Source organism: Trichosurus vulpecula, chromosome 2 (assembly GCF_011100635.1).
Source record: "Trichosurus vulpecula isolate mTriVul1 chromosome 2, mTriVul1.pri, whole genome shotgun sequence".
NCBI lineage: Eukaryota > Metazoa > Chordata > Mammalia > Diprotodontia > Phalangeridae > Trichosurus > Trichosurus vulpecula.
Window position 1 is genome coordinate 34,845,949 of NC_050574.1, and position 26,494 is coordinate 34,872,442.

A 26,494-nucleotide genomic window follows, 5' to 3' on the forward strand; every position below is an offset into this window, starting at 1 on the left:
AAGTCAGAGGAGCTCAGTTCAAATCCTGATTCTGCCACTAACTGTGTGTGTGACTTTGGTCGACCTATTTGACATTCCTGGGCCTGTTTCCTAGTATGCAAAATGATGGAATTGGACCCCCGACAATGGCCCCCTTCTAGCTCTAGATCTGTGTCCTTTCAGCTTCCTCCCAGCTCTCTCTGGATGATGCCATGGGACCCCTTTCCAAGGCTGGCCACTCCTCTCCAGACCTTCATCATGCGTGCAGGGGCAGGAGGAGGACTCGTCAGGGGATATGTCTTCTCCACCCTCTGTCACTCAGCAGTCCAGTCTCCTCCTTTAAAGTTGGCTGTGTCCTGGCCAGATCCTCAACGGAACCTCACCCTCCCTCCTCCACAATGAATGAATCCGAAAGCATTTATTAAGCACTTACTAAGTGCACGGGCCACTAGGTGGCGCCACAGTGCACAGAGCACTGGGCCTGGAGTCAGGAAGACTCATCTTCCTGAGTTCAAATCCTGCCTCAGACACTTAATAGATGTGTGACCCTGGTCAAGTCATTCACCCTGTTTGCCTCAGTAGATGCATCCTCTTGCCCTCTCTGGGCAGAGACCTGGATCTGGGGGTCTGGCTGTCCCCTTTTCCATGTCTGGTGTTACTTTCAAGGGGCTGTAGCTATCATAGCCCTGGTTATCTGCCCAACCAGGCTTTTCCTCCATGTGCCCAATGCACCCACCCCCACTCCCATCCCCATAGCCTTGTGATTGTAGGATGATGGGAAGTCAAAAGTGAGGCCCAGATAGATTTTGCACGTACTCTATTAAATCAATGAGCAACCTGCTGGACACACAAACGAAGAGGGGCAGGGATTGGGGGAGGCAGAAATCCATGGAGACATAAAAATGCTTTGCAATTCCCCAGATGAAGGGGAGCAGAAAGAGGAAGAGGTTTATTCAAACACAGATGTGTTCCTGAGGGCATGCCCAGGGGTGCTCAGAAACATAGTTTCCATTAAGTCTATTGGAAGCAGGGTTGGGAGGAGGTAGAGTGTGCTTTGGGGTCCTGGGAAGGTCATAGACTATCAGAGATGGATGGATGGATGGCCCCTTACAGATTGAGAGGCTGTATGGCAGCTAGGTGGCACCAAAGTGCACAGAGCAGTGGGCCAGGAGTTCATCTTTGTGAGTTCAAATCCAGCCTCAGACACTTACTAGCTATGTAAATAACAAATAGTAACTGTTTCTCTTTTGGCCAGGAACGCTGAGGGTCTTCCCCTCCCAGTTGATTTTTTTTTTTTTGAGTTTCATTAAAGGGGCCATTGCCAGATTAACTTCTTTAAGAGGCTTATTCACTGAATGGGCATTACCTCACTCAAAGTGAGAACCTGAAAAGACTTTAGCCTGAAAGGGCCAGGGTCTCCCATTGCATCCTGGGTCATCTCCAGTCATCCTGGTGAATGTCAGGCCACTGGACCCAGATGGCTCTGGAGGAGAAAGTGAGGCTCGTGACCTTGCACAGTCCTCCCTCACTCAAATCAAAGTCATCATTTCCCTGATGTCACAGTCCTCTTTGAGAACAAAGGACAAACACAACCAACAATGTGACCCTGAGCAAGTCACTTCACCCTGTCTGCCTCAGTTTCTTCATCTGCAAAATGAGTTGGAGAAGGAAGTGGCAAAATGCTCCAGTGTCTCTGCCAAGAAAACCCCAAATGGGGTCACAAAATGTCAGATACGACTGAAATGACCTAACAACATGGCGTAGCAGTAGTAGATAGGGTGTTCTGCAGTTCAAAGGCCTGAATTGAAATCATATTTCTGATTTGATTGGCTATGTGGCCGAGGCCAAATCACTCAGAGCCTCAGTTTTCCTACCTATAAAACAGACATGTTACTTACTTCATGTTTGCCGTGGGTCCCAGATAAGAAAATGTTCTTAAAATGCTTTACAGACACCAGTTATCATCATCATTTAGCCCTGTCTTCTTATGTTACATATTAGAACATTAAAGCCAAGAGAGCTGGTGACTTGCCCAGGGTCACAAAGCCAAGTGTCAGAGCCGTTTCCCTTGACCCATTGGTTGGGGTTGGGCTTAGCCTTGGGAGGTCCTCCCCTCTGGGTTTAGGCTGCCCCCAAGGGTAGGGCTCAAATAGCCTCGATGATAACACGGTTCGAACTGGATAAATCCCCTAGGAAGGAGGGTGTGGGTCAGTTTGGTGTAGATATGTGTATAGAATCCAAACAGCTATTGTTTGACTGTGGCTTTTAAAACTATACGCCAAGAGTGGCTGAGAAGAGGGAGGGAAGGAAGGGAAGAAGATGGCTGGGGAGAGGAGTGCATGTAAGTGATCGATGATGATAGAACTACTACAGAAGCAGAGAGATCTATGAGAGCCCAGCATTCTGTGGCTCCACATTCCTAGCCCCTAAAATCCCAACTAGGGCCTCTGCTCAGTCCTTTCCAATCATAGGCTTATCTTGAGTGTAGCGGTAACATTTCACGATTGGCTCGCACCATCTAGTGGCAAAAGAGGGATAATCTCATGCTAGTAAAGTTGATACCTTTCATCCAGACTTCTGGGAAGCTTCCCAGTCCAACAAGCATTTGTTAAGAACCTCCTATGTGCTGGACACTGCTAGATGTTGGATTCCAGTGACAAAATAAAAAAATAGTGTCTGTTCTCCACCCCCTCCCCCCATTAGAATGTAAGGGCCTCGAGGGCAGGGGCTGTTTGGTTTTCATCTTTAGAATCCAAGCACCTAGCACCACATCCGAATCAATCCACAAACATTTATTAATGCGCAAGGTATTGGGGATCAAAGGCAAAAATAAATAATCTCTACTCTCAAGGAAATTAGTTCTAATAGGAAGATATGTACATACATAGATAAACACAGCATAAATTTAAAAAAGATTAAATACAATGCAAGGGATTTAGGGAGGGAGAGTACTGGCAACTGGGGATCAGGAAAGGCTTCCTGTAGAAGGGGATGATTGAGCAACTGAGTCTTGGAGGTAAAGAGGTAGTGCATTCCAGGATGGGGGCCAAAAGCACGGAGGCAGGAGATGAAGGTCCCTGTGTGAGGAACAGAGAAAAGGCTCTGGACTGAAGAATGCAGGAAAGAGAGTAATGTCAAAGGAGCCTGGAAAGACAGGATGGAGTCAGGTTGTGAAGGGTTTTAAAAGATAAACAGAGCTTAGTTTCTTCATCTGTCAAATGAGAGGGTTGTTGAAATTAAGGGCCTCTAAGGTCCTTTTCAGATCTAAATCTGTAACTGAGTTTATCCTAGGAACAATAGGGAGCCACTAATGTTTATTGAGCCAGAGAGTAGCACGGAAAATCACTTTGGCGACTATGTAGAGGTTGGACTGGAGAAGGAAGAGATTCGAGTCAGGGAGATGTTAGGCGGCCATTGGAATCGTCCAGCCAGGAGGAACATGATGGGGACCTAAACTAAGGTGGAGGCTGTGTGAGTGGAGAGGAGTCAGACGTCAGAAATGTAGTGGTACAACATGGCCAACGTGGAAATGTTTTACAGGACCTCCTATTTATAACGGGAAGCGTATTTCTTGCCTTCTCAATGGGTGGAGGAAGGGTGGGAGAGAATTCAGAACCGAAAATAAAAATTTTTTCAAAAATTTTAAAAGTCAATTTCAATTCCTAAAAAAAAATGTAGTGGTAGAAATGACAAGATTTGGCAACTATTTGGACATGCAATGTTTAATAAATGCTTGATGATCAAAGAAGATAATTTAAAATGTTCAGCACAGTGTTTGGCACATAGTGATATATATATATATATACATACACACATATATATTAAATATATATATTACATATACATATATTATATATATTTATGAGTTGTTATTATTAAACTGTGAATGTCCTTTGATACCCCTACTTGGCTCCCAAAGAGATGAAAGAGAAAAAGGTCCTTTGTGTATAAAAATATTTATAGCAGCTGTTTATGGTAGCAAAGAACTGGAAACCACGGCAGTGTCTTTCAATTGGGGAATGACCGAACAAGTCACATCATACAAGTGTGCTGTAAGAAAGGAAGAGGTTTCAGAGAGCCCTAAGACTTGTATGAACTGATGCAGAATGAAATTAACAGCATCAAGAGAGCCATTTATCCCTCAACAGCAACGCTGTAAAAACAGACAGGCTGGAAAGACTTAAGAACTTTGATCAACATTAAGGAAGGAGCCAGAAGATAGGAAGAGACTGATGATTAGAGACAAGAAAATCCAAGAATCAACCTCCCCAGGTAAGATACCGAAGAAGGCAGAATCAAGGGCAAACCTGCCTAACTCTAATTAGTTAGGTCTACACAGACTGATCACAGAAGTTGTAGCCAAAAAAAAAAAAAATCCCCATGGTCCATCTGGTGATGAGCCTGTCCAAATTAACCTAGGTTGGTCTTTGGTTGCCTTCTGGCATTGGACCTGTTTGCCCTTAACTCAAAACTGGACATTAGCCACACAGTCTAACACTAGGTTTTGGTTTGACAGAATGTTCCAGAACTTGTATTCACCCTCATTGCCTTCAAGGTCCCAGGGTTATCCCTCCAGTACCATGAGGCATTGGATACTAGGACTTGAGCAGAGGCCTTGGAAACTCATCCAGGGAAGGCAGTTCTGAGAGTCCCAGGCCCTCAAATCCTGCTTCATAAAAGCTCTTCGAAATCCTAATTTGTATACTTAAATGGAGACCCTTTGGCTGGATTACATTTATTTATAGATGGCACAATTAATGCAACTTGGATGGAAAGACTCTGGCTTGTTAGCTGGAAGCAAACAATTAACGATTGTTTTACCATTCTTGGGGAAGTTGAAACTGATCCTGAAATTAAGATTTAAAAGTCACACAAGAATTGTAGGAAGGGTGTTCAATGACCCCTGGATTATTAACACCAATCGAGGCATAAAGCAGGGAGATGTGTGCTTGCCACACAACGGTTATTTGCTCCTCAGTCACGGAGATTCAGGGTACAGCCCAGATCACAGGTGGATTCCCTAGAAATGGTGAGGTCCTCCAGGGGCTTCTGTTGGTGATACTGAGCTAATACTGAGCTAACTGCATCAAGCATAGGAAGAACTGTCATTTATATAATGCTCTAAGGGTTAGGGCTCCTCATAAGCTCAGTTCCTATGAGACAGTAACAGGACGCCCAATTGGCATGTACCCGTGGGCGGGAAGCATAGCAGCCAAAGGCTGCCTCCTACAATACTGCATCGGGTTGGCTCAGAAGTTATCAGAGACTTACCAACTCGTCTCACAGTACCATTACTTTGAAACTCAGCCCCCGATCCAAGCCAAAAACACTCCTGGTAGCCACGGTGGAAAGGCCCCTTTAAAGTCCTGCTCAGCCCCCCACTGAAGCCAAACTCTGGGGAATGGAGTCCTGGAACCACCTGTCACATCTCAAAAGGGCAGTACCACCCACTTGGATTTCAGAGCCCACAGGTGACCTGACCCTAAAGATTAAAAGGCATCCGGAAGCAGCCGCCATCTGAGGTGGACAGCTGTTCCCATAGACCACCAGGACGAAAAAATGACCTGATGTGGACCAACCCAAGAAACCGGACATGGGCTTAGGTTTGCAGTTACTCCCTCGACAAACTAAGCCTTTTTTTCTCCTGGCAACTGTATCTTCAATCATGGAAGTAGCAGTTTTTTCTTTCACTTTTGTGTTGTAATTATCTCTTTTTTTGTAATTTAAGTTGTGATTAATGAAAATTTTGCTATTTAAGGTAAAAATTCCTGGGACTGTAATTTGTTTTAAGCTTTGATTTCAGGGATAGTTGTCTGAATTGCCACAAAGCAAATAATAGAAAATGGCATGTGTGGCGGTCTGAAGTCTGCTAAGATGGATGTCTGTGCCTGGAAAAGCTTGTGAGGGTGACTTATCTAAGAGCCTCCTGACTTTATTCCCCATTGTGTTATTTCCTTTCTGGAAAAAGGAAAATTCCTACCTGGTTAATCCTGTGCCTCGTCTTAACACTTTGTAACTACATGATTGGCTGTCAGATGTAATTCATGCCTAGAATCAAACAGAATTAATGGAATTTTTTTCCCTTGTTATATATAACTATGTCCCTCTTTTTTTTTTTCCTTTTATAGAAAATTTCTGTAATTAAGAAATTTTTCAAAATCGTGTTTCAGATGAATGTTCCTCATCGGCCTTCAAGGGTTGTTCCGACCATCTTGGCCAAAAGGAGAGAATAAGAAGGGAATTATAATTTTCATATTAATTGACATGATACGTGTGATGAATATACTAATAATTCAGTTTTCTCAAGAGCTGCCTCCCTGGCTTGAGAGTCATAGGTCACAACGCAGCTTACACGGATTAATCAAAACTGACAGTGCTCACAATTACTGGACCTTAAGTAAAGCAAATCCAAGATTGTAGAACCCGCTCCCATCAGAGAACTCTGGTTCTGTACCCTTGGGGGGGTCACGACCCCAAAGACTGGACTCCAGAATTTTGTATTGTGGGACACGTGGGTTTCTCATGGGAAACCACTAAACAATTGTTTGTAATCCAGCTTTCCCCCTCCTTCCCCACTTGTGGTTTAAGTACAAAACCTAAGAGAACATTCCCCACTCCGAAACTGACTAAACTACTTGGTGACTGGCACTCCCACGTCTAGGCCTGCTTTGTGTGGCTTTGAGCATTCTCGGGTGAGAGACCGGCTCAGCAAATATCCTGCTAATAGCTGCTATCTGCGTCACTGAAAGGGATGCTCACATGGGAGTTCACAAACCTGAGACAGTACGGAGGTCCCCTACCATGTAACTGAGGCTCGTTTACACCATTTTGCTGATTTAACTACTCACCAAATGAACCATTTTATCTGTTTTTCTAACATCTTTAGTTAAAATGCTACTGACTTTAGTCAGGAACTCAACTCCAAACAAACATTGCTCCTGCACAAAAAGTGCTACCTGCTTCCTAAGCTTCCATTACAGCACTCCTCGGCATGGGTAACCTGTACCCTTCGTACAAAGGCAGGAAAAGCTGGTATAGGAAGCTGAACACGTATCCAACTTCACCATTTTATACAGTAAGTTGTAGATTTCCACCCACAATTAAAATAAACCCACCAATGTGTGAAAGGCACAAGTTTTCCTTTGCAGACACTCAATAAAGGCTGGGTGAGGGATTGATTGGAGGGGACCTGGACCCCAAGAGCCTGTCTCATCTTCTTCCCACAGCAAAGCACAGAGTCCCCCTACAGTGGAGACATGTAGTTCTTAGTGGTGAACACCTCCCCCAAACCCTCCAAAACCCCACTTAACCTCCAGAGTGAAGAAAATTCTGCCCACTGTCAGCTTAGCGCAGGCAAGAAATGCTCTGAGATCCTGTCTGTACCCATCCAGGATGGGGCCCACGAAACATTACCCAGAGGCAAAGGCAGCAACTCCAGGGAATAAGGAGGTGGGGGTGGGGCCAGGCTGGGGAAGGTGAGTAATGTTTCTCTCCTCCTTCCTACACTAGCCTGCTGTGGACACTCACAGACACTCAACACTTGTTCGATTCCAACAGTTTATTTTACCATGATTCAGGTCCCCCAGAGCAGGAGTAGTCACAGATCACATTTCTCCGCTCTGAAGGAAGAAGGGATCCAGCCCCAGGCATGGGGTGGGGATGAGGGAGGAAGAGGAAGCAGCTCAGATCTTCCCAGGGAACGTATCTTCTGCTCGGCGATCATCCCAAGCACTCACCTACAGAAAACGGAAGAATGGCAACCTGCTTCACTCAGGCAGAGTTTCTCCCTCATCCCCAGGCCTGATCCTAATAATTACATGTGACTCACAGTTATGTATCTCAGCACTCCCACCCCAAAGGTTATTCCTTCTGTCTTACAGAAAAGGGAAAGCTCCAGGGGAGGGAAGGGCAGAGATTTTCTCAGGGTCACACAGAAGGTCAAGGCTAGCACCCAGGCCTCCTGGCTCTAGGACACAATCAGGTTCTGAACTGTGGGGAGCTAACTCCAAGCAGGGGTGCCAAAAGCAGGCAAGTTTCAGGGTCGAAAGGCTGGAGGGACATCCTGGCATCCCTGGTTAAGAGTATTTATGCCTGGAAAGGCAGCCATAAATGGAAAGACAGACCCAGTATGGTGCCCCTTCCCCCTCACAAAACCCAAAACAAAACCTCCCAGGGCCACGTACCCAGGACACGGGACAGAGAGACTTGTAGACACGTTTGTACCACTGGCAGACAGACACATCACCACCTCTCTCGTTCATGGCCTTCTCGCAACGGTGAAAATCTATGAGGTAAAGGAAGAGGGGCTTAGTAGCTGGCCTGTTGAGGGGATGGAAGAAGCCTGGGAGGAAGAAGCTGATCTCAGGGTCTGAGATCCCAAGAGGAGACCAGACACCTGGGAATCAATTCAACAAGCATGTATTGTCTACTCTGTGCCAGGCACTGTATTAGGGACACAAAGACAGTTTCTTCCCTTCATGAGCTGACATTGAATGGAACTGGAGAAGTTAAAGCTTAGGGGATGGGAAGGAAGGATTCTTAGTCTTTTTTGTATCATGCATCCCTTTGGTAGTCTGGTGAATCTCGGGGACCCCTTCTCAAAATAACATTTTAGATGCATAGAAATAAAATACATCGGATTATGAAGGAAACAAATTATACTAAAATGCAGTTTGCAATGTATTGTTTGCATTTGTATTGAATTTGTTGTGTAGTTGGGGAGAAAAAAAGAAAGAAACCCCCAAGTTCAGAAGTCATGCTGGGAGAGCTGGGGGCATGTGTTGGGCGGGGCTTAGGAGGAAGACCCCCCCCCCACTCCCACCCCTGCGCACCCAGGTAGTTCTGCCAGCAGTTGCGGGTCTGGTTCTGGTTGGGAAAGCGGCTGTCAAAGGGTGCAGTGCGGTAGTTTCGGATCTTGGTATTGATGTCTTCAGACATGGTGGCTCCTGGACTGGAGAGAGCAGAGAGTCACTCATGGTCCCGGGAGCCCAAGAGATCTCCTCTCCCCGACCCCACCAGGGTCTATCCTGATGGGCCAAGAGGCAGGAGAGAGAGGACGAGAATCCTGGGCCAAGGCCCACTCTGTGCACTGCGGAATGAGGAGGGGGGTAGGGTCTGGGGTGGTGAGGCAGGGCTACGGGTGGAATATACCAGGGTGTGGATGGCTGGGCTGCTGTGCAATATACCCAGGCACAACCAATGTGGGAGGGGCTGAAGGAGAGTGGATTGGGGGAGGGGGCACTGGGGATGAGGAAATCTGGGAGCGGGGGCAGAGGGCAGGGTCCTCATGTGTGAAGGTGGGGTACATGGTGTATAGAAGAGTGCAGAGAGTGGGGTATGCAGTGGTATGCATGAGGGGGTGCGCTGTATATAGGCAGGTGTAGAGAGTGGGATGCACGGTATAACCAGGGGTAAATGAGCAGAAATACAGGCTAGAAGTGCTGAGGCATATATGGGAGGGGTCTGTGAGGAGGGGAAGGGCAGCATACAAGTGAGTGTAAAAGGCGGGGTGTCTGATATAGATAGGCACATACAGGATACAGGCAAGTGTAGAAGGTGGTGTGGTGCGTGTATACATACATGCATGTATATATGTGTATGTATATATGCATATACACAGACATACATACATATAAGGGAGAGTGCGGTATTCAGGGGACTATAGAATGCTGGGTGTGGGGTACGTATGGGGGATGTGTAGCAAACATAGAAATAGCTGTATGGGGAATATGCAGCCTATTGGTGTGTACCAGTGTGGTGCCTGTCATATTTAGGGGTGCACAGCACACAGGCAAGTGTAAAAGGCTGGGTATGAGGTATATACAGGGTGGCAGGGGCTGTGATATAAGGAAGGGGCTGCGCAGTATACAGGCCAATGCAGAAGATGGGGTACAGGGTATATATGAAGATATGCAATAGGCAGGGAAGGGCAGAATATGGAGTACAGAATATGGCTGCAGTATACAGTAGGCAACATTCATGCGAATGTAGAAAGTGGGGCGCAGGGGACATTTGGGGGTACGTGACACTGAGGCTAGTGTAGAGGGTGGGGCGCGGGGTGTCTCTGGGGGTACACGGCACTGAGGCGAATTAAGAAGGGGGCGCGGGGTATCTCTGGGGGTACGTGACACTGAGGCTAGTGTAGAGGGTGGGGCGCGGGGTAACGCTGGGGGTACACGGCACTGAGGCGAGTGTAGAAGGGGGCGCGGGTTATCTCTGGGGGTACACGGCACTGAGGCGAGTGTGGAAGGTGGGGCACGGGGTATTTCTGGGGGTGCGAAGGCTGCGCCACACGGGCGGTCACGCAGCCTCCAGACAAGTGTGGAAGGTGGGGTATCTGGGGGTCGGGGGCTCCGGCACATCCAGAGGTGTGTATGGGGGGGGGGGGTCACCTGAGGTCGCTTCCGCCGCGGTCACTTTCCCTGTCTCCGTTGCTCCTCCCGCAGACGCTTCAGACTCAATGTGACCCTCAGCACTAAGGGTCCGGGGCCGGAAGCGGAAGCGCAGGCCCGGGACGCAGGGCGGGCAGGGAGGAGACGAGACGAAGACTTCCGGCGAGACTAGAGCGGCCACGGAACGAGGTGGCGGGGGGGGGGGGGGGCGGGGCGCGGAGAGGAAGAGCGCTCCGCGCCCACATTGGGCCAGAGGACCCGTCCGTCATGTCCCGACGAGCCAATCCGCATCAAGAGCGCTGGGAGCCCGTTTCAGCCCCGCTCCGTTCGCTCCTTCTCCTCCCGCCCTCGTCCAAGAGCCTGAGTTTTGTTTTGTTTTGTTTCAGAAATAAATCTATTATTTATTTTTAATAGTCATTGAAAAAAAATTAGTCCCAAATAAACAAACAAATAAATAAATAGCAAGAAAAATAAAGAAAGTGAAAAAAGCGTACTCCAATCTACACTGATTATCAGTTATCTCTTTGGAGGTGGATAGCGTTTCTCATTAAGTCATTTGGAATTGTTATGGATCATTGCCTTAAGCAGAGCAGCTAAGTCTTTCGCAGTTGATCATTGCTACAATGTTGCTCTTACTGTGCACAATGTTTTCCAGGTTCTGCTCACTTCATTTTGCATCAGTTCATGTAAGTTCCCAGGTTTTTCCGAAATCATCCTGCTTGGCATGGTAATATTCAATTACAATTGTTTGCCACAGCATGTTCAACCATTCCCCAATTCATGGGCATCCCCTCAATTTCCAACTCTTTGCCACCACAAAAAGAGATGCCAAAAATATTTTTGTATAAATAGGTCCTTTTTGTAAAAAAATCTTTTTGGGATATAGACCTAATAGTGGTATTGCTGGGTCAAAGGGTTTGCACAGTTTTATAGCCCTTTGTGCATGGTTCCAAATGGCTCTCCAGAATGACTGGATCCAGTTCACAACTCCACCAACAGTGCATTAGTACCTCTATTTTTCCATATCTCTTCTGACATTTGTCATTTTCCTTTTCTGCCATGTTAGCCAATCTGATAGGTCTGAGATTGTGCTTCTGAGTTGTTTTAATTTGCATTTCTCTAATCAATAGTGATTTAGAGCATTTTTTTCATGTATCAATAGTTTTGATTTCTTCTTTTGAAAACTGCCTGTTCAAACTCTTGACCATTTATCAACTGGGGAATGGCTCTTATTTTTATAAATTTGACTTAGTTACTGTGTTGGTAATCAAAATGGGCTCCTTAGCACTTAGTTCAACAAGTGCCCTTGAAGAGTTTGGCCTTTGTTTCCTTTGATTAATTCAGTGTCTTTGATTGAGTCTTACTAGGTGCTAAGCCCCAGGCCCAAACCCCTATTAGGTGTAAAACCTTAGTGGGTATGGATTGGCAACTAAGGTGGGGCCCAAGGTGGGGCTAACTCCAGGGAGGGCCTAGTTTACATGTCTGGGAGAGCAGAGGCTTTTAGACCACATGGGTTTAAGTCTCTTCTTTGTGACGATTCTAGGTCACATGGGTGAGTCGCATGTGTGACTCACCCTGACACTGAAAAAGATATAAAAACCAGAGGTTGGCTGTCTGTTCTTTGGAGCTCTACCTGCAGCAGTGGTGGCGAGCCTGACTCTGGGCCAGCCTTTGTTCCGAGCTCCCGGGCTGAACCTAGATGTTGGTAACTATGAATTGTATTGGGTCTGTCTGTTGATATTTGTAATTTGTTTGTATGTTGCTTTGAAGTTCAGGGTGCTGGATTTTTCCCCTGAACTAAGTGAAGGCTGTCTGTATGCTGGATTAAAGTAAACTTGTCAACCCCTTCACCTTGCTTTCCTTATTAAGGCAGATCAAAAGAACCTGTGCTGTTGGCAGCCTTCCAGGTGCTGGCTGTGGGTGGATCTTACACCCCCAGAGAAGCTGCTAGCCGGATTGTTGAAACAGTTACCTATATATTTGAGAAATGAGGTGCGTATCAGAGAAAAATCCCCTCTCCCTGCAGTTTATTGCTTTCTTTCTAATCTTGGTTGCATTTGGTTTTGTTTCTGCAAAAACTTTTCATTTAATGTAATCAAAATTATCCATTTTTCTTTCTGTGACCCTCTATCTCTCATTTGGTCACAAACTCTTCCTTTTGATTTTCCTTACTAATTTCTAGTATCTTTGCCAAGAAAACCCCAAATTAGATCATGGAGAGTCAGATTCCAGGGAAAGGATTAAACAACCGGTACACATGTTAGCTGATAGTTTGTTGCAACAACTTGGCTAGCAGCTGTTGTGAGGGTGAAAGACCAACACAAGCCCAACAACAAGAATGCTGCCAGCACAGATTCTTTTGATCTACTTTACTAAGGAAAGCAACATTAAGGGGTTAACAATCTTACTTCAATCCAACATACAAATATCATTTACTTCGTTCGGTGGAAAAAGCCAGCCCCCTGAACTTCAGAGCAAATACAAATTACAAAGATACATTATAAACAGACCAAGTACAATTCATAGTTACCAAGAAGGCATCAACATCTGGGTTCACAAGCTGGAGGGATCTTAACTACAGCTGCCCAGAGTCTCCACATCAATGTTCCTTCAAGAGTGAGAGCCCCAAGCAAATAGCTCTGTTGTCTCTTTTTATACAGTCTTTGGACGTCATCAAACGTCATCTGAGAGACCAGAACTTAGGCAAATATTATTGGCTCTGGTCTTCGCAACTCTCCGTAGGGCCCCAAGGGCGTCAAGCCCACATCGGCTTAGCACCTAGTAGATAGGGGTTTGGGCTTGGGGCTTTGTACCTAGTAAGGCTCAATCAAAGACAATTAATTTAGCATTCTAAAACAGTAAAAATGTCCCAACTTAATTGCCTTTCCTTTTTTTCCAGTTTGGTAATCAATAGCTCTGTTACTGCTGATGTTTCTCAAATTATTTGCATGTCCTTAATTTCTTTCTTGTTTATCCTTTTAATTTATCTAAGTATGAAAGTGATATATTGTTATCTCCAAGTATGACAGTTTTATTGTCTATTTTTCCCTTTAATTTTTTTTCTGTTTAGTACTATCTGTACCCCTCCCCTCCACTATTTTCCCCGAACCACATTGGAATATGGCCTGCAGAAAGAAGTTTCTTCTATGGGGCCAAGTAAACAAAATTACCCATATGTGCCACCTCCACTCTTGGGACCTAATAAGGAACTTAACTGGATTAATTTAACTAACTTAGTAGGATTTGAAAAAAAATCCAAGCTGAAGTTGATGGACCTCTAGGGGTCTAAAGTTCAGTCCTTTCCAGATCACTTTCACTCAGTAAATTCTTCTGGTGGCTTCCATAATATCTAGGAGCAATTATAGATGTCTCTGTTTGCTATTTAAAGGCTCGTCAGAGCCCGGCCCAGCTACCTCTCTTTTGGCCAGGAACTCTGAGGGTGTTCTGCTCCCAGTTTGATTTTTTTTTAGTTTTTATTAAAAGGGCCATCCCTTGATTAACTTCTTAAAAAGGCCTATTCACTGAATGGGCATTACCTCACTCAAAGTGAGAACCTGAAAAGACCTTAGCCTGAAAGGGTCAGGTTCTCCCATTGCATCCTGGGCCATCTCCAGTCGTCCTGGTGAATATTAGGCCACTGGACCCAGATGGCTCTGGAGGAGAAAGTGAGGCTGGTGACCTTGCACATTCCTTCCTCATTCAAATCCAAGTCAACTGGAAGTCATGTCATCATTTCCCTGATGTCATGGTCCTCTTTGAGAATGAAGAACGAACACAACAACCTGCTGCAGAAGAGAGGATACTGGGTTACGTTAATGACAGGGGCAACCACAGGGTTTTTATGAGAAATTATGTCATCAGGCAAATGTATTCTTTAATAGAATACAAAAATATCATGCACAATTAAGTGGAAATAAGGCAGGAACAGGGGAGGGCCTTTTCATTTTATCTGGCTGAGTGATGGAATAAAAAGCACACAGTCACATACCTCCCAGCTCATCCATTTAGATAGAGGTTGTCTCTCATGGCCCCAAAGAAAAAAACTGCAGACATGGTAGACCACAGCTGCTACCATAAACTGATCAGTACTTCTCTCTTCTCCTCTCCTCATTCTCAAGAGTTCCAAAATAGCCTGAATGCGAATGGGCTGATCTTCTGTTAATTTCATCTCTTTTCAAACAGGAAAGAAGTTCAAATCCTAGGGTTTTTTTTTTTGTGATCAGCCAACCCCTTGCCAGACATTGTTACATTCTTCCCTGGAGTCTGGAATTTTGCAGTCCCTCAGAAAATTAGCTGCGACAGGCCTGGTACATCATGTTATTTTATATCATATAACCCAAAATGCCAGAGTAAAGATTATTAACTAGCATCCCAGAAAGTCACCTCTGAATGCCATACGTAACAATAAAGACCAATGCCAATGGACATAGCACAATGCAGAGTGATGCCGGAAAGACTGCTTCCATGACTAAAGTGGAAATCTAAATTACCTGCAGAATGTATCAGGAAGGAAGGTAAGGGAAAAGAATAAGCATTTCTATAGCACCTACTGTGTGAAAGGCACCATGCTAAGCACTTTTTACAAATGTTATATCGTTTGATCCTCACAACAACCCTGTGAGGTAGGTGCTATTAGAATCCCCATTTAACAGTTGAAGAAACTGAGGCAGATATATCAAATGGCTTACCCAGGGTCATACAGCGAGGAAGTGTTTGAAGTTGGAATTGAACTCATATCTTTCTGACTCCAGCCCTGGGGCTCTATCTACAATACCCCCTAAATACCATTATCAATGCACATTTTAGAGTGGTGCATGTGTGTCCATAAATTGAAAGCAAATAAGCCTAGAAATAATAATAGGCCTACTAAATGGTATGAGAGGTCCAATAGCAAACCTAGAAAGGTTGACAAATGGACCTACAAAATAAATGAAAATCTGATAATAGAAATATATTAGGGTTCCACCCGGTGGCGCCATAGTGCATAGAGTGCTGGGCCTGGAGTCAGGAAGACTCATCTTCTTGAGTTCCAGTCTGACCTCAGACACTAGCTATGTGACCCTGTGCAAGTCACTTACCCCTACTGGCATCAGCTTCCTCACTTGTACAATGAGCTGGAGAAGGAAAGGGAAAACCGTTCCATTATCTCTACCAAGAAACTCTAATGGGGTCACAAAGAGTTGGACATGGCTGAAAAATGACTAAAGGACAACAACAAAAAGAAATATACTTGGGGGAAGCTAGTTGGCGCAGTGAGTAGAGTACCGGCCCTGGACAGGAGGACCTGAGTTCAAATCTGACCTCAGACACTTGACACATGTACTAGCTGTGTGACTTTGGGCAAGTCACTTAACCCCAATTGCCCTGCCAGAAACAAAAAAACAAAAAATAAAAAAATAGAAATATACTTGAATATACACATGCATCCATGAATATAGGTAATGATATACAAGGCACAAAGTACAAGAGAAAACAATTCCCAAAGCATTATCACCTGACTGTTCCTACTTTCCCCTACAACAATGAAAGCTAGTCTGGTCACGGGGCAGAGAGTCCTGACCAGGGCTGGGGAACTTTCACAGAACAAATCAGTCAAAGGGCCGCACTTGAGGACCTAGCGGGCCACACATGGCCTTGAGGCTACAGATTCCCCATCCCTGGTCCTGACCTTTCTGTGACCTACTGATCCATCTGCCCCTACACCTGTACTTGGTGAGGGTGTGGGCTGACCAGAATCCTCATCAGAACTATAGTCTTACCCACATAAATCTGACCCTATTCGGGGCCCAGGCTGGCTAGTAGAGTTAATGTGTTCTGAGGGAATCGTCTGTCCACAAGGAATCTCTGTGGCTGAAGTATTAGACAGATAAAGGGGTAACTGATGGATTCAGTTGTCTCCTCTCTTCTGAATTGACCTTGGGGATATCATAGATAATGTCTTTTTCTTAGGGTCTGCTGAGGGGAATGTCTCACAAGCTCAACCTGCCAATCTGGGAAGTCAACCAACTCGACAACTGACAATAAATGACTTTGATGAATTGTCTCTCCAGGGGCCCCATGTGTCTTCTATTTTTATACATATCTTTTTTCTGTATATTCCTGTTGGCTAGGCCTTTTTTTCCTCTCTATTTTATTCTTATTTAGGGGTAGCTAGGTGCCACAGTGGGTAAAGCATTGGACCTGGAGTCAGGAAGACCTGAATTCAAATCCAACCTCAGACACTTACTAGCTGCATGATCATGGGTAAATCATGTAACCCTGCTTGCCTCAGTTTTGTCATCTGTCAAATGAGAAGGAACTGGCAAACCGCTCCAGTATCTATGCTGAGTAAACCCCAAGTGGGGTCATGAAGAGTCAGACACAATTGAAACGACTGAACTACAACAGTAATAATTCTTATTTATCTATAGAGGGCATGAATCAAGCCTCGCTATGTGTGTATCCGGCATAAGGTGTGTAGGTGTTCCAGGAGGGCTAGCACCTCTGGTGTGATGGCTTTTTGAGCCTTTTTTAGTGCTGCTCATCAGTCTTTGGTGTCCACCTGACACTCAACTCTCACCTGTGGCTCCAAGAAGCTGCAGTATATGTAGCAGCCACACCCCAGTAAAACCATCTTGGTAGATAGGTTAAACCAGGTTGAGGGTAATGCATGGACTTCAAACCTATAGGTGAGTTAGAGGGGTGTCTACCAGAAGCATGTGAAGACTTCCCCTGGTGGAACAGGCAGAGGAGAACAATTTATTCTAAAGGGCATGAAGATGGCTGAAGCAGGTTCTGTGGAGTGCTTAGAGCTTGGTCAGACATTGAAGAGGCCAAGGTCATTCACTGCGTCCCGGGGTGGGGGTGGGGGGCATGGCCAGTCATCCTGACTTTTGTCCTGTCACTGAACTTTGATAACTCTGGAAGAGAGATGACTTTGTGCATCTCTGCCTCACTTAAAGCCAATTCACGCATGAGTCAATACATCACTCATGATGCCACTGGTCCTTTTTGAAATGGACAGACAATATCGTGCACATGTAGTTTAGATTCCTAGCCATAGAGGAGGTATTGCTGAAGAACGTTTTTTAGCCTTCTGGTCTCATTGTATCCTTTGCGTCTTTATCCTTCTGATCTTATTCCATGCATGGTTGACCTAAATATTAAATGGTACCATAGGATAATTAACTACCTGTGATGTTGGGACATATTTGTTTTGGTCTGAACCTTTGATTTTATTCACGTAGGGAGCTCCAAGTGATAAAGTCAAAGGTCCCTATAGGCTGTTATTACTCTCATGAGCAGAGGAAGTTAATTGGAAATCCCCACCATGGAAGGAGGGGGTAGGGCTGGATGCCAGAAACAGCCTGGGCTTTTACAGACTGAACTCCATCTGTTGGCCAGAAGGGATTCTACAATCTCTTAGCAAGGCTATCTCATGCATGCCCAGGGAGAAAGAGACAAGGTCTTTGGGCCATTCAAATAGAGCTAGACCTAGTGAGTAATTCAGATACCACTGCACCTTGCTGTATTATTAATACAGTGACACAATGCCCTATAGTTGGCAAAAAGCAATCAGTATTGGACCTGAGAACAAGAGTCTTAAATGTAACCTATTTATTGTTGTCCAGTCATTTCAGTCATGTCCGACTCTTTGCGACCCCATTTGGGGTTTTCTTGGCAGAGATACTGGAATGGTTTTGCTATTTCCTTCTCCAGCTTATTTTACAAATGGGGAAACCAAGGCAAACGGGGTTAAGTGAGTTGCCCAGAGTGACACAGCTAGTAAGTGTCTGAGGCCAGATTTGAACTCAGAAAGATGAGTCTTTCTGACTTGAGACCCTGTACTCTATGCACTATGGCACCACCTAGGAGCCCAGTGTGACATACGCATTATCTTATATTACATTATATTATAGTCATATGCAGTGTGACATATACATCATCTTACATTATATTATAGTCATATACAGTATGACAAATACATCATCTTATTTGATCCTTCCCCCAAGACTTTTAACTAAAACCTTCCCTTAGTACTTTACTGAAAAAATTGAAGCTATTTATTGAGAATTTTGTCTTCTCCCATTCTCCTTGGCCCCTTCCTTCCCCATCTCATAGGTCCCTAGATTCATTTCTCATTTTTTCCTCACTTATTTACTCCAGTCTCCATTGAAGAGTTCACCCTTTTTACCAAGGCCAGCCTTTCCACATACATCCTGCATCTCATTTTTCAGCTTTTTGCTCTCAGTGTCATCTCCTTTATCTAATCAACAAATCTCCTCCAATCTGTCTTTTCCCTACTGACTACAAACATGCCCAATCCTTCACCATCCTCAAAAAAAAACCCACACAAGCCCATTATCTAGTTAACTATTATTCCACATATCTCCTCCTTGGAAAAAAGCATTCTATTAATCCCCGGGAATCTGTATTCTGATCTCATCACTCAGCTGAACTTGCTCTCTCTCTCTCTTTTCTTGAAAAAGCAAATTTATTTATTTATTTAAATTTTCAACATTCACTTTTATAAGATTTTGAGTTCCAAATTTTTTTCTCCCTCCCTTCCTACCTCCCTTCCCAAGACAGCATGCAGTCTGATATGAACTGTACATGTACAATCATATTAAACATATTTCCACATTAGTCATGTCGTGAAAGAAGAATCAGAACAAAAAGGGAAAACAAGAAAGAAAAAAAACAAAAAAAGAGAAAATCATATGCTTCGCTCTGCATTCAGACTGCGTAGTTCTTTGTCTGGATGTGAATAACATTTTGGCATTGTCTTAGATCATTGTATTGCTGAGAAGAGCAAAGCAAATCATAGTTGGTCATCTCATAGAGTTGCTGTTACCATGTACAATGTTTTCCTGGTTCTGTTCACTTCACTCAGCATCAGTCCATATAAGTCTTTCCACTTCTTATAGCACAGTAAGTATTCCATTACATTCATATACCGCAGCTTGTTCAGCCATTCCCCAATTGATGGGCATCCCCTCAATTTCCAATTCTTTACCACCACAAAAAGAGCTGCTGTAAATATTTTTGTCTGTGTGGGTCCTTTCCACTTTTTTATGATTTCTTTGGGATACAGACTTAGTGGTGCTATTGCTGGGTCAAAGGGCATGCGCAGTTTTAGAGCCCTTTGGGCATGTGAACTCATTCTTTTCAAAGTCAGCCAAAATCTCTTCCTTAGCAAGTTCCATGGCCTCTTCTTAATTCTCAGCCTTCTCAGTCTCTCCTACTACCTTTGACACTGTTGGCTCCACTTTCCTGAATACTCTTTCCCCTGTGGGTTCTCAGACAAGTCTCTCTCTTGGTTCTCCTACCAGCTGCCTGCTCTCTGGCTATTCCTCCTCAGTCTCCTTTGCTGTTTTATCATCTACATCATGTCCACCCTTAGCGTTCTCCAAGGCTCTGTCCTTGGCCTCTTCCTTTTTTTCTCTCTGCTCTCACTTTTGGTGACCTCATCAGTTCACATGGATTCAATAATCATTTTCATGCAGATGACTCCCAGATCTATCCAGGCTTAGTTTTTTTCTTGTGCTCCAGCTTCTTATCACCAACTGCCTATTGGGTATTTGAAAATAGATATCCTGTAGGCACCTCAAATTCAACATATCCAAAAGAGAGCTAACTCTTAGCTTCCCCCCAAACCCTTTCTTCCAAGCTTCCTTGGTTCTGTCGATGGCACTACTACCAGCCCAGGTTCAAAACCTCGTCATTATCCTGGATTCCTCACTCCCACCTCACATTTGCCAAATCTCCTTTCCATCGGAAGCAGCAGGATAGTGCTGCACTTGGAGTCAGGAAAGCCTAAGGACAAATTCTGCCTTTGATACAACCTCTGTTTCCTCATCTGCAAAACAGGGATAATAATAGCACACACCTCCCAGGGTTTTTGGGAGGATAAAGTGGAATATATTTGTAAAGTGCTTTGCAGACCTTAAAATGAATCCAAATGCTGGCTGGTATTGTTCTCTCCCTGTTCCTCCAGATATGCCCCTTCTTGTTGCCTTGCACCTGTTCCACTAAACCACTAAAATAGTCTTCAGTTTTTCTGTCTTAAGCCTTTTCCCCATTCCAGTTCTTCCTCCTCATAGCTACCAATGGTTTTCCTAAAATGCTGATCTGCCCTACCCAACAAATTCTAGTGACTCTCCTTATCTCCAAGGATCAAATAGAAACTCCTTTTTTGGGGGGGCGATCAGGGTTAGGTGACTTGCTTAGGGTCACACCTGACTCTGGATTTGAACACAGGTCCTCCTGACTGTAGTGGTGGTACTCTATCCACTGCACCACATAGCCCTCAAACCCCCAAACGCTTCTCTTTTAGATCTCTCTTTGTATCTTTGTGTCTCTTTGTCTCCCTCTCTCTCCCCTCTCTCCACTTTGACTCTCTTCTCTCTCCATCTCTCTCCCCATCTCTCTCTCCTCTTTCCCCCCTCTCCCCCTCTCTTTTCTCTCACTCCTTTCTCTATCTCTCTCCACCTTTCTTTCCTCTCTTTCTCTCCTCTCTTTGTCCATCTCTCTGTCTCTCGTCTCTTCTCTTTCCCCCCTCTCCATCTTTCTCTCTCTCCTCTATTCTCTGTCTCTCTACCTCTCTTCTTTCTTCCCTTTTTTCTCTCTCTTCTTTCTCTCTTTCCCCTCTCCTCCCCTCCCCCTCTCTTTCCCTTTCTCCTCTCTCTCATCCCCTCCTCCTCTTCCCCCTCTCCCATCTCTCCCTATCTCTCTCTTCTCTTTACCCCCTTTCACTCTCTCCTCTCTTTGTCTCTCCCCCTTTCTTCTCTCTTCACTCTCTCCATCTCTTTCCCTTATCTCTCCATCTCTCTTTCCTCTCTCCTCCCTCTCTTTGTCCATCTCTGTCTCTCTCCATCTCTTTTCTCCCCCTCTTTGTCTTCTCTCCCCTCCTCCTATCTCTCTCCATCTCTCTCTTCTCTCTTTACCCCTTTCTCCTCTTTCACTCTCTCCTCTCTCTTTTGTCTCTCCCCCCTCTTCTCTCTCCCCTCTCTCCATCTTTCCCTTCTCTCTCCATCTCTTTGTCCATCTCTCTTCTCTCTCTCCATCTCTCTCTTCTCTCTTTCCTCCCCCTTTCTCCTCTCTCCCCTCCCCATCTGCTCCCATCTCTCTTTATCCCTTCTCCACTTTCACTCTCTCCTCTCTCTCTTGTCTCCCCCCTCTTCTCTCTCCCCTCTCTCCATCTCTTTCCCTTCTCTCTTCACCTCTCTTTCCTCACTCTTCCCTCTCTTTGTCCATCCCTGTTCTCTCTCCATCTCTCTCTTCTCTCTTCCCCCCTCCATCTTTATCTTTCTCCCTTTATTCTCTCTCTCTCTCTCTCTCTCTCTCCCACTCTTCCCATGCCTGGAATGTACTCCTTCCTTTCTGCCTCTTGTAATTCCCGCTTTCCTTGAAGACACATCTCAAGCCCACCCTTCTTATGAAGCCTTTCTTGATCCGAGCCCTGGCTAGGATGGTCCCTCTCCCATATTCTGTACTTTGGCTCATTGGCCAGTCCCCTTGCACTCCTAAGTCTTCTCCCTTACTGAAAGCTCCTCGAGAACAGGAGCTAGAGCCCCATGTGGTTGTTTCACTAGATTATCACGCACAGAGTGACGGCTTAATAAGATGCCAGTCAGTTGATCCAGAAAGGAGATAGAGCAAATATTATTGTCATTTACATAGAGGGAAGCCGAGGCTGAGAGGTTTGGAGGGATCCTTAGAATCAATCCATCAACAAGCATTATTAAAGTCCTGCTATGTGCCAAGTGCACTGTGCAAAAACTGCAACACTTCCTGCCCTCAAGGAGCTCACATACTGGGTGGGGAGAATAAGCTGGGGTCGGTTTGGGCAGCTCAAGGCCTCACTTCTCTGCCCTCTTGCTCACTGCTAATTTCAGCTCTCGACTTTGGAGAATGCCTGGTACTCAGAGCTGGACGATAAGGCCCATGGAGATCTCGTGAGGCAGGCCAGTAGCCACCGGGAGGAGCAGACACACCAGTGGGCCGGCCCTGGAGGGGAGGTCTCTGATTTCTCAGTCAACCCTCCCACCGTTTCCCCTGGGGGTGGTGGTGGAAGCCAAGGGCTGGCAGAGGGAGGCGAGGGCCCCAAAGGCTGGAGTCGGAAGAGCGGAGGCTGGAGGGAAGGCCAGAGATCAGGAAAGCCTTGGAGTCCGGGCCGCTTCCCTTGAGACAGAGAGACTCGTAGAGGTGCATGGAGGAGTCCGAGGCTTTATTCCTCCCGCGTGTGCCCCCAATACCCGCCCCCGCACGTGGTTCTCCCCGGTCGGGTCAGGGCAGGTCGGGAACACGACCCCCAAATCTATAAGTGTACTTTCGGCCACCGCTCTTGTGCACGATGTCCCGGCGGTAATAGTAACGCAGCCCGCGACTCAGTTTCTCGTAGTTCATTCCTGGCTTCTTTTTACGTTCCCCCCACAGACGGGCCACCTGTGCAGAGGAAGAGCAGACGAGGCGTTGAGCACCGGGCCGGGGGGACACCTGAAGCCCAGAGGAGGTGGGGAGGAGGAGGGGAGGGAAAAGGCAGATGCGGAGAGGGGGAGGATGCGGGCACAACTGGGCACGGTACCTCCTTCGGGTCGCATAGCTGGAACTCGCGGTTATTCCCAGTCCAACGGATGCAGCCTTCGCCCGCTCGGTCTCGGAGCAGTTCCAGCAGGAATTGCCACAGCTGAATGGGACCTGAGGAGAGGGTCGGTGGGTGAGAACCTAGGGGTACAGTCCCGTCGCGTCTCTTTTCCTCGAGGCACCCTCATCTCTCCCCCCACCCCGCCCATAGGGATGCAGAGTGTGGGTGCCCCATTCATACAAGTAGAGCGTCCTCTCCGCAGACGTGCCCCCCAGTCTTCTACCTCCCACTTCATCGGGGACGCAGGCACCCCAGCCCCAGCTCTAGCCCTCTTACTCAGGGACTCCAGCGTCCTATTTACCTATAGCTACCCCCAATACTCTTAACTCAAGAACTAGAGTGTTCTATTTGCCCAGAGCTGATCCCCCCACCCCCAATCCTCCCACTTCAGTAGGGACTTAGGCGTTCATTTACCACGGTGTCCAGTCCTGGGGCCTCGGGAGGCGCGGTCCGAGCGTGGTGTTGAGTTTGATGTGACGGGGCACCCACTTGAGGGAGCGGTACATTCTGAAGGCTGGTTTAGCTCCCAGGAGGTGGGATATTCCATGGCAGCAGCGTTCCCGCCCTCCCAATAAGGGCCGGTGGGGCAATCCCAGTGGGTAGGACCGCTTGGGACAGAGGGGGTGGCCCACGAGGCGAAGCTGGCCTGGTTAGTGGTAAGATCCGCGATCCCCGCGCTTTCAGGGTAGGTGAAGGGGGTAGGGCCGTAGGGCTGGGAGACTGGGTTGAGCCACGCAGAGTCGGTCCAGTCGCCAGACCACTGGAGGTTCAAGGAGGAGTCTAGGAGGAGAGACCTGTCTCGGTCAAGAGGGGACAGAGGACCCAGCCCCTTTTTCTCCCACCCCAGCTGCAAGAACCCAGATGCTCTCCACTCTCTCCTCCCATACTTCGGGGACCCAGGCTTTCGAGTCTCCTCGGAGACCCAGGAATTCGAATCCCTGATACAGGTCCTGAATTCACTTGGAAGACATTGGAGGTGGCTCTCATCCCAGTCGGAGACTTTCCCAGAAACCCTGGCTCCCTAATCTCCTCCAGTGCTTACCAGTCCCCCACGGAAATTCAGGCGACAGGAAATCAGAGCCGCATTCGTTCGCTGGGAGCCCGGGAAGGTGTGAAATTGATGCTGAATCTGGGGAGTAAGGAGAAAATAATCATTGCTCTCTCCGGTCAGGAACCCAGGAGTGTACTCCGCCCCCATCTTCTGAAAGCCGGGGCTCCAGCATATCCTCCCTGTTCCCCCCCACCCGCGCTCCCCTGAAGCTGATCGTAATTCCATCTCCAGTCTCCGAGCCTTTGCCGACCATTAGACTCCACCCTCCCCCGTGCACTCCCTTCTCCCCTTTGCCCATAAGGATCTTCTTTCTAGTTCTGACATTACATTCTCCAAGAGGTCTTTTTTTGATCCCACCAACTGTAAATGCCTGTTTCTGAAAATTACCGTGTGTTGCTTTTACCTTTTTAATACTTATACAATAAGCTCGTGTATCCTCCCTATAGAATGGGCAGGATCGTAGTAGATAGTTAATAAACACATTGATTCGGGACCTAGGTGTCCAGGCCTCCAGTATCTGCTCTCTTAGGGACCCACAAGTCCCCCTACTTCCAGCTCTTGACCCCAAATGGACCTAGGCTTCCGATCTCTCCTTACCTTTCCATCCAATCCCAGTGGTCCTAGGGTCCAAGTCTCTGGGCTCTGATAACGCGGAAGCCTTTGAATTGTAAAAATCTGGTTCGCCTGAGACTGGAGATGGGGAGGCAAGGAACTAGAGTCAGTGTATCGCCGAAGAGAGCTCCGGAGCACGAATTTAAGATTAGGGTTAAGGTCCCGTTTCCCTGGTAGTGCTCTTCTCTCCCCCTACCCCATAGCGTCTTACCCCGGCTTGGGTGCTCCATGCCCGATCCCAGGGGCACTTCCTGTAGAGCCAGCTCATCCCAGCAAAACCAGCTTAGGTCCATGGTCATTTTTGTGGTTCACGGCAGCAGTAGGATGCTAGGAGAGGAGAGACACGTGTGAAGGTACTCGAAGGACGCAGGCACTCAGGTGCAGCCCTCAGATAGTCGGACAGCCCGGGTTCAGAGACTTAGAGTGGTCCAGAGTCTGAGGCACTCACTCTGTCCCACCTCGTCTGAGAGACCTCAGTGTTTTGTTTTGTTTTTTAATTCTTCACCCTCCCCAGGAATCTGGCTCCTCAACCCCCAGGAGGCTGGAAGAACTCTTAGCAGCATCCTCGAGGACCCAATGGGTCCTGGAAATGCTTTGCTTCTCCGGGGCTCAGAAATCTGGTGCCCCAAAGCCTAGTCACTCTTCCAATCCGTCAGGGGCTTCAGGCTCTCCGACCCTCCCTCACGGACCCAGGCATCAGAGACTCCAGACCCCGCTCCCTCCAGAAGTCCCAAGCCCCAGAACTGCTCTCACCTCTCTGGTGTTCCCTGTTCCTCACCCCGGGGTCCTCAGCCCCATTTCATACTCAGGACCCCCCCCTCCGGAGTCTGGGGAGGGGGGATATTTTCCGACACGTCAGAGACTCTTGGAATGGGGAAGGGGTCAGGTTGCAATTGTAGCAGGGGGCGGGGTTGGGCCGGACACTGATCCCAAGCATTGGACTGATCATCTCAAAAACTAGCCCTTTCTTGAGACGCCCCGGCAGGCCCCCTTTCTTGTAGCTTTCCCCAATGTAATTAACTCCAATTTGGGGCCTAGTTTCGATAGCACCGGGAGCAGTGTGTGGGTGTGGGGTTGAGGTCCGATCCCCCCAGCACCAGCCCCTCACTCTCAGCTCCCCAGAGTCGGAATCAGGTGGGTTTCCTGGAGGTGGTGGGATCAAGCGAGCTAGCGACCCCCAGCCCCTGGCCACCCCCAGCCCCGCCCTCAGGGGCTTGGGCGCCTGGGACTGTCGCAGTCGCTGGGCGAATCCCGCAGCACGAGGGATTTGCGGTGGGTATGTCTGAAAGGTTTGGGGCACAGGAGACAGGGTGTAACGGGGGCCACTGTGGGTTCGGTGAGTGACTTGAGTAGGCTTGAGCTTGGGAAATGGGGCTCGGCGGCAGGTTGGTTAGACATGGGGACCTGGGGAGGGGTCTCTGGGCAGCGTTAAAGGTCTCTGAACTGGGAGGGGGCTGCGGGCCGAGGGTCTGGCGGGCGACTGCGGGGGCGGCTCGAACTCTTATCTCCGGAAGTGGAGGATTTCCGGCTGGGCCCCCTAGGGGCTGACGTCACAATCAGCGAGTGTGACGCTTGGGGAGGGGGTTTTGGTGTCTCCGTCGGTCCTCCCTGCTCCGACACCCAAGCCCTGTATCCTTGTCCCTTTGAGGGGGTATGGGCTTGCCTCTCCTGTCTCCAGGAAGTCCTTTGGCACCCCATTTCCCAACTCCCCATCCAAGGTGAAACTTGCCTTGTGACCCTGGCCCTATTCCCTTCCAGTTCTGGAGGCGCGGGGTTAGTCTCAGCTCCCCAGCCAGCCAGCGTCCTCTAGGAGACACAGGGATCTGGTGGACCCCA

The 26,494-nt window shown here is 47.3% G+C and overlaps 3 protein-coding genes across 4 annotated transcripts in view; 1 reads left to right on the forward strand and 2 right to left on the reverse strand.

Moving 5' to 3' along the window:
* The window catches only part of LOC118839020 (zinc finger protein 850-like), a 902,460-nt gene that overhangs the window by 374,687 nt on the left and 501,279 nt on the right, over positions 1–26,494 (forward strand). The window lies entirely within an intron of this gene.
* LOC118839067 (cytochrome c oxidase subunit 6B1) lies at positions 7,520–10,483 on the reverse strand. 2 transcript variants are annotated; one of them, XM_036746489.1, is made up of 4 exons: positions 10,371–10,483; positions 8,811–8,924; positions 8,163–8,263; positions 7,520–7,715 (listed from the first exon to the last, which is right to left on the reverse strand). In XM_036746489.1, the coding sequence occupies exons 2-4, from the start codon at positions 8,914–8,916 to the stop codon at positions 7,662–7,664; spliced, it is 261 nt and encodes an 86-aa protein (XP_036602384.1). In that variant the 5' UTR covers positions 8,917–8,924; positions 10,371–10,483; the 3' UTR covers positions 7,520–7,661. The 2 variants fall into 2 exon arrangements, with proteins under 2 accessions (XP_036602384.1, XP_036602383.1); XM_036746488.1 differs by having other exon boundaries at positions 8,811–8,929; positions 10,371–10,482.
* ETV2 (ETS variant transcription factor 2) lies at positions 22,638–24,951 on the reverse strand. Its single transcript, XM_036746460.1, has 6 exons — positions 24,870–24,951; positions 24,644–24,736; positions 24,038–24,118; positions 23,410–23,775; positions 22,936–23,048; positions 22,638–22,796 (listed from the first exon to the last, which is right to left on the reverse strand). Exons 1-6 carry the CDS (start codon positions 24,949–24,951, stop codon positions 22,638–22,640), a joined length of 894 nt encoding a protein of 297 aa, XP_036602355.1.

Bases quoted from the DNA above. Each gene is read 5' to 3' on its own strand.
- LOC118839067 (XM_036746489.1), bottom strand. From the start codon at position 8,916: ATGTCTGAAGACATCAATACCAAGATCCGAAACTACCGCACTGCACCC. The intron at 8,264-8,810 runs GTGCGCAGGGGT...TTTACCTCATAG, and splicing joins CTGCTGGCAGAACTACCTGG to ATTTTCACCGTTGCGAGAAG. The intron at 7,716-8,162 runs GTACGTGGCCCT...CGTTTTCTGTAG, and splicing joins CTCTCTGTCCCGTGTCCTGG to GTGAGTGCTTGGGATGATCG.
- ETV2 (XM_036746460.1), bottom strand. From the start codon at position 24,951: ATGGACCTAAGCTGGTTTTGCTGGGATGAGCTGGCTCTACAGGAAGTG. The intron at 24,737-24,869 runs GTAAGACGCTAT...CCCCATCTCCAG, and splicing joins CATGGAGCACCCAAGCCGGG to TCTCAGGCGAACCAGATTTT. The intron at 24,119-24,643 runs GTAAGGAGAGAT...CCCCAGATTCAG, and splicing joins CACTGGGATTGGATGGAAAG to CATCAATTTCACACCTTCCC.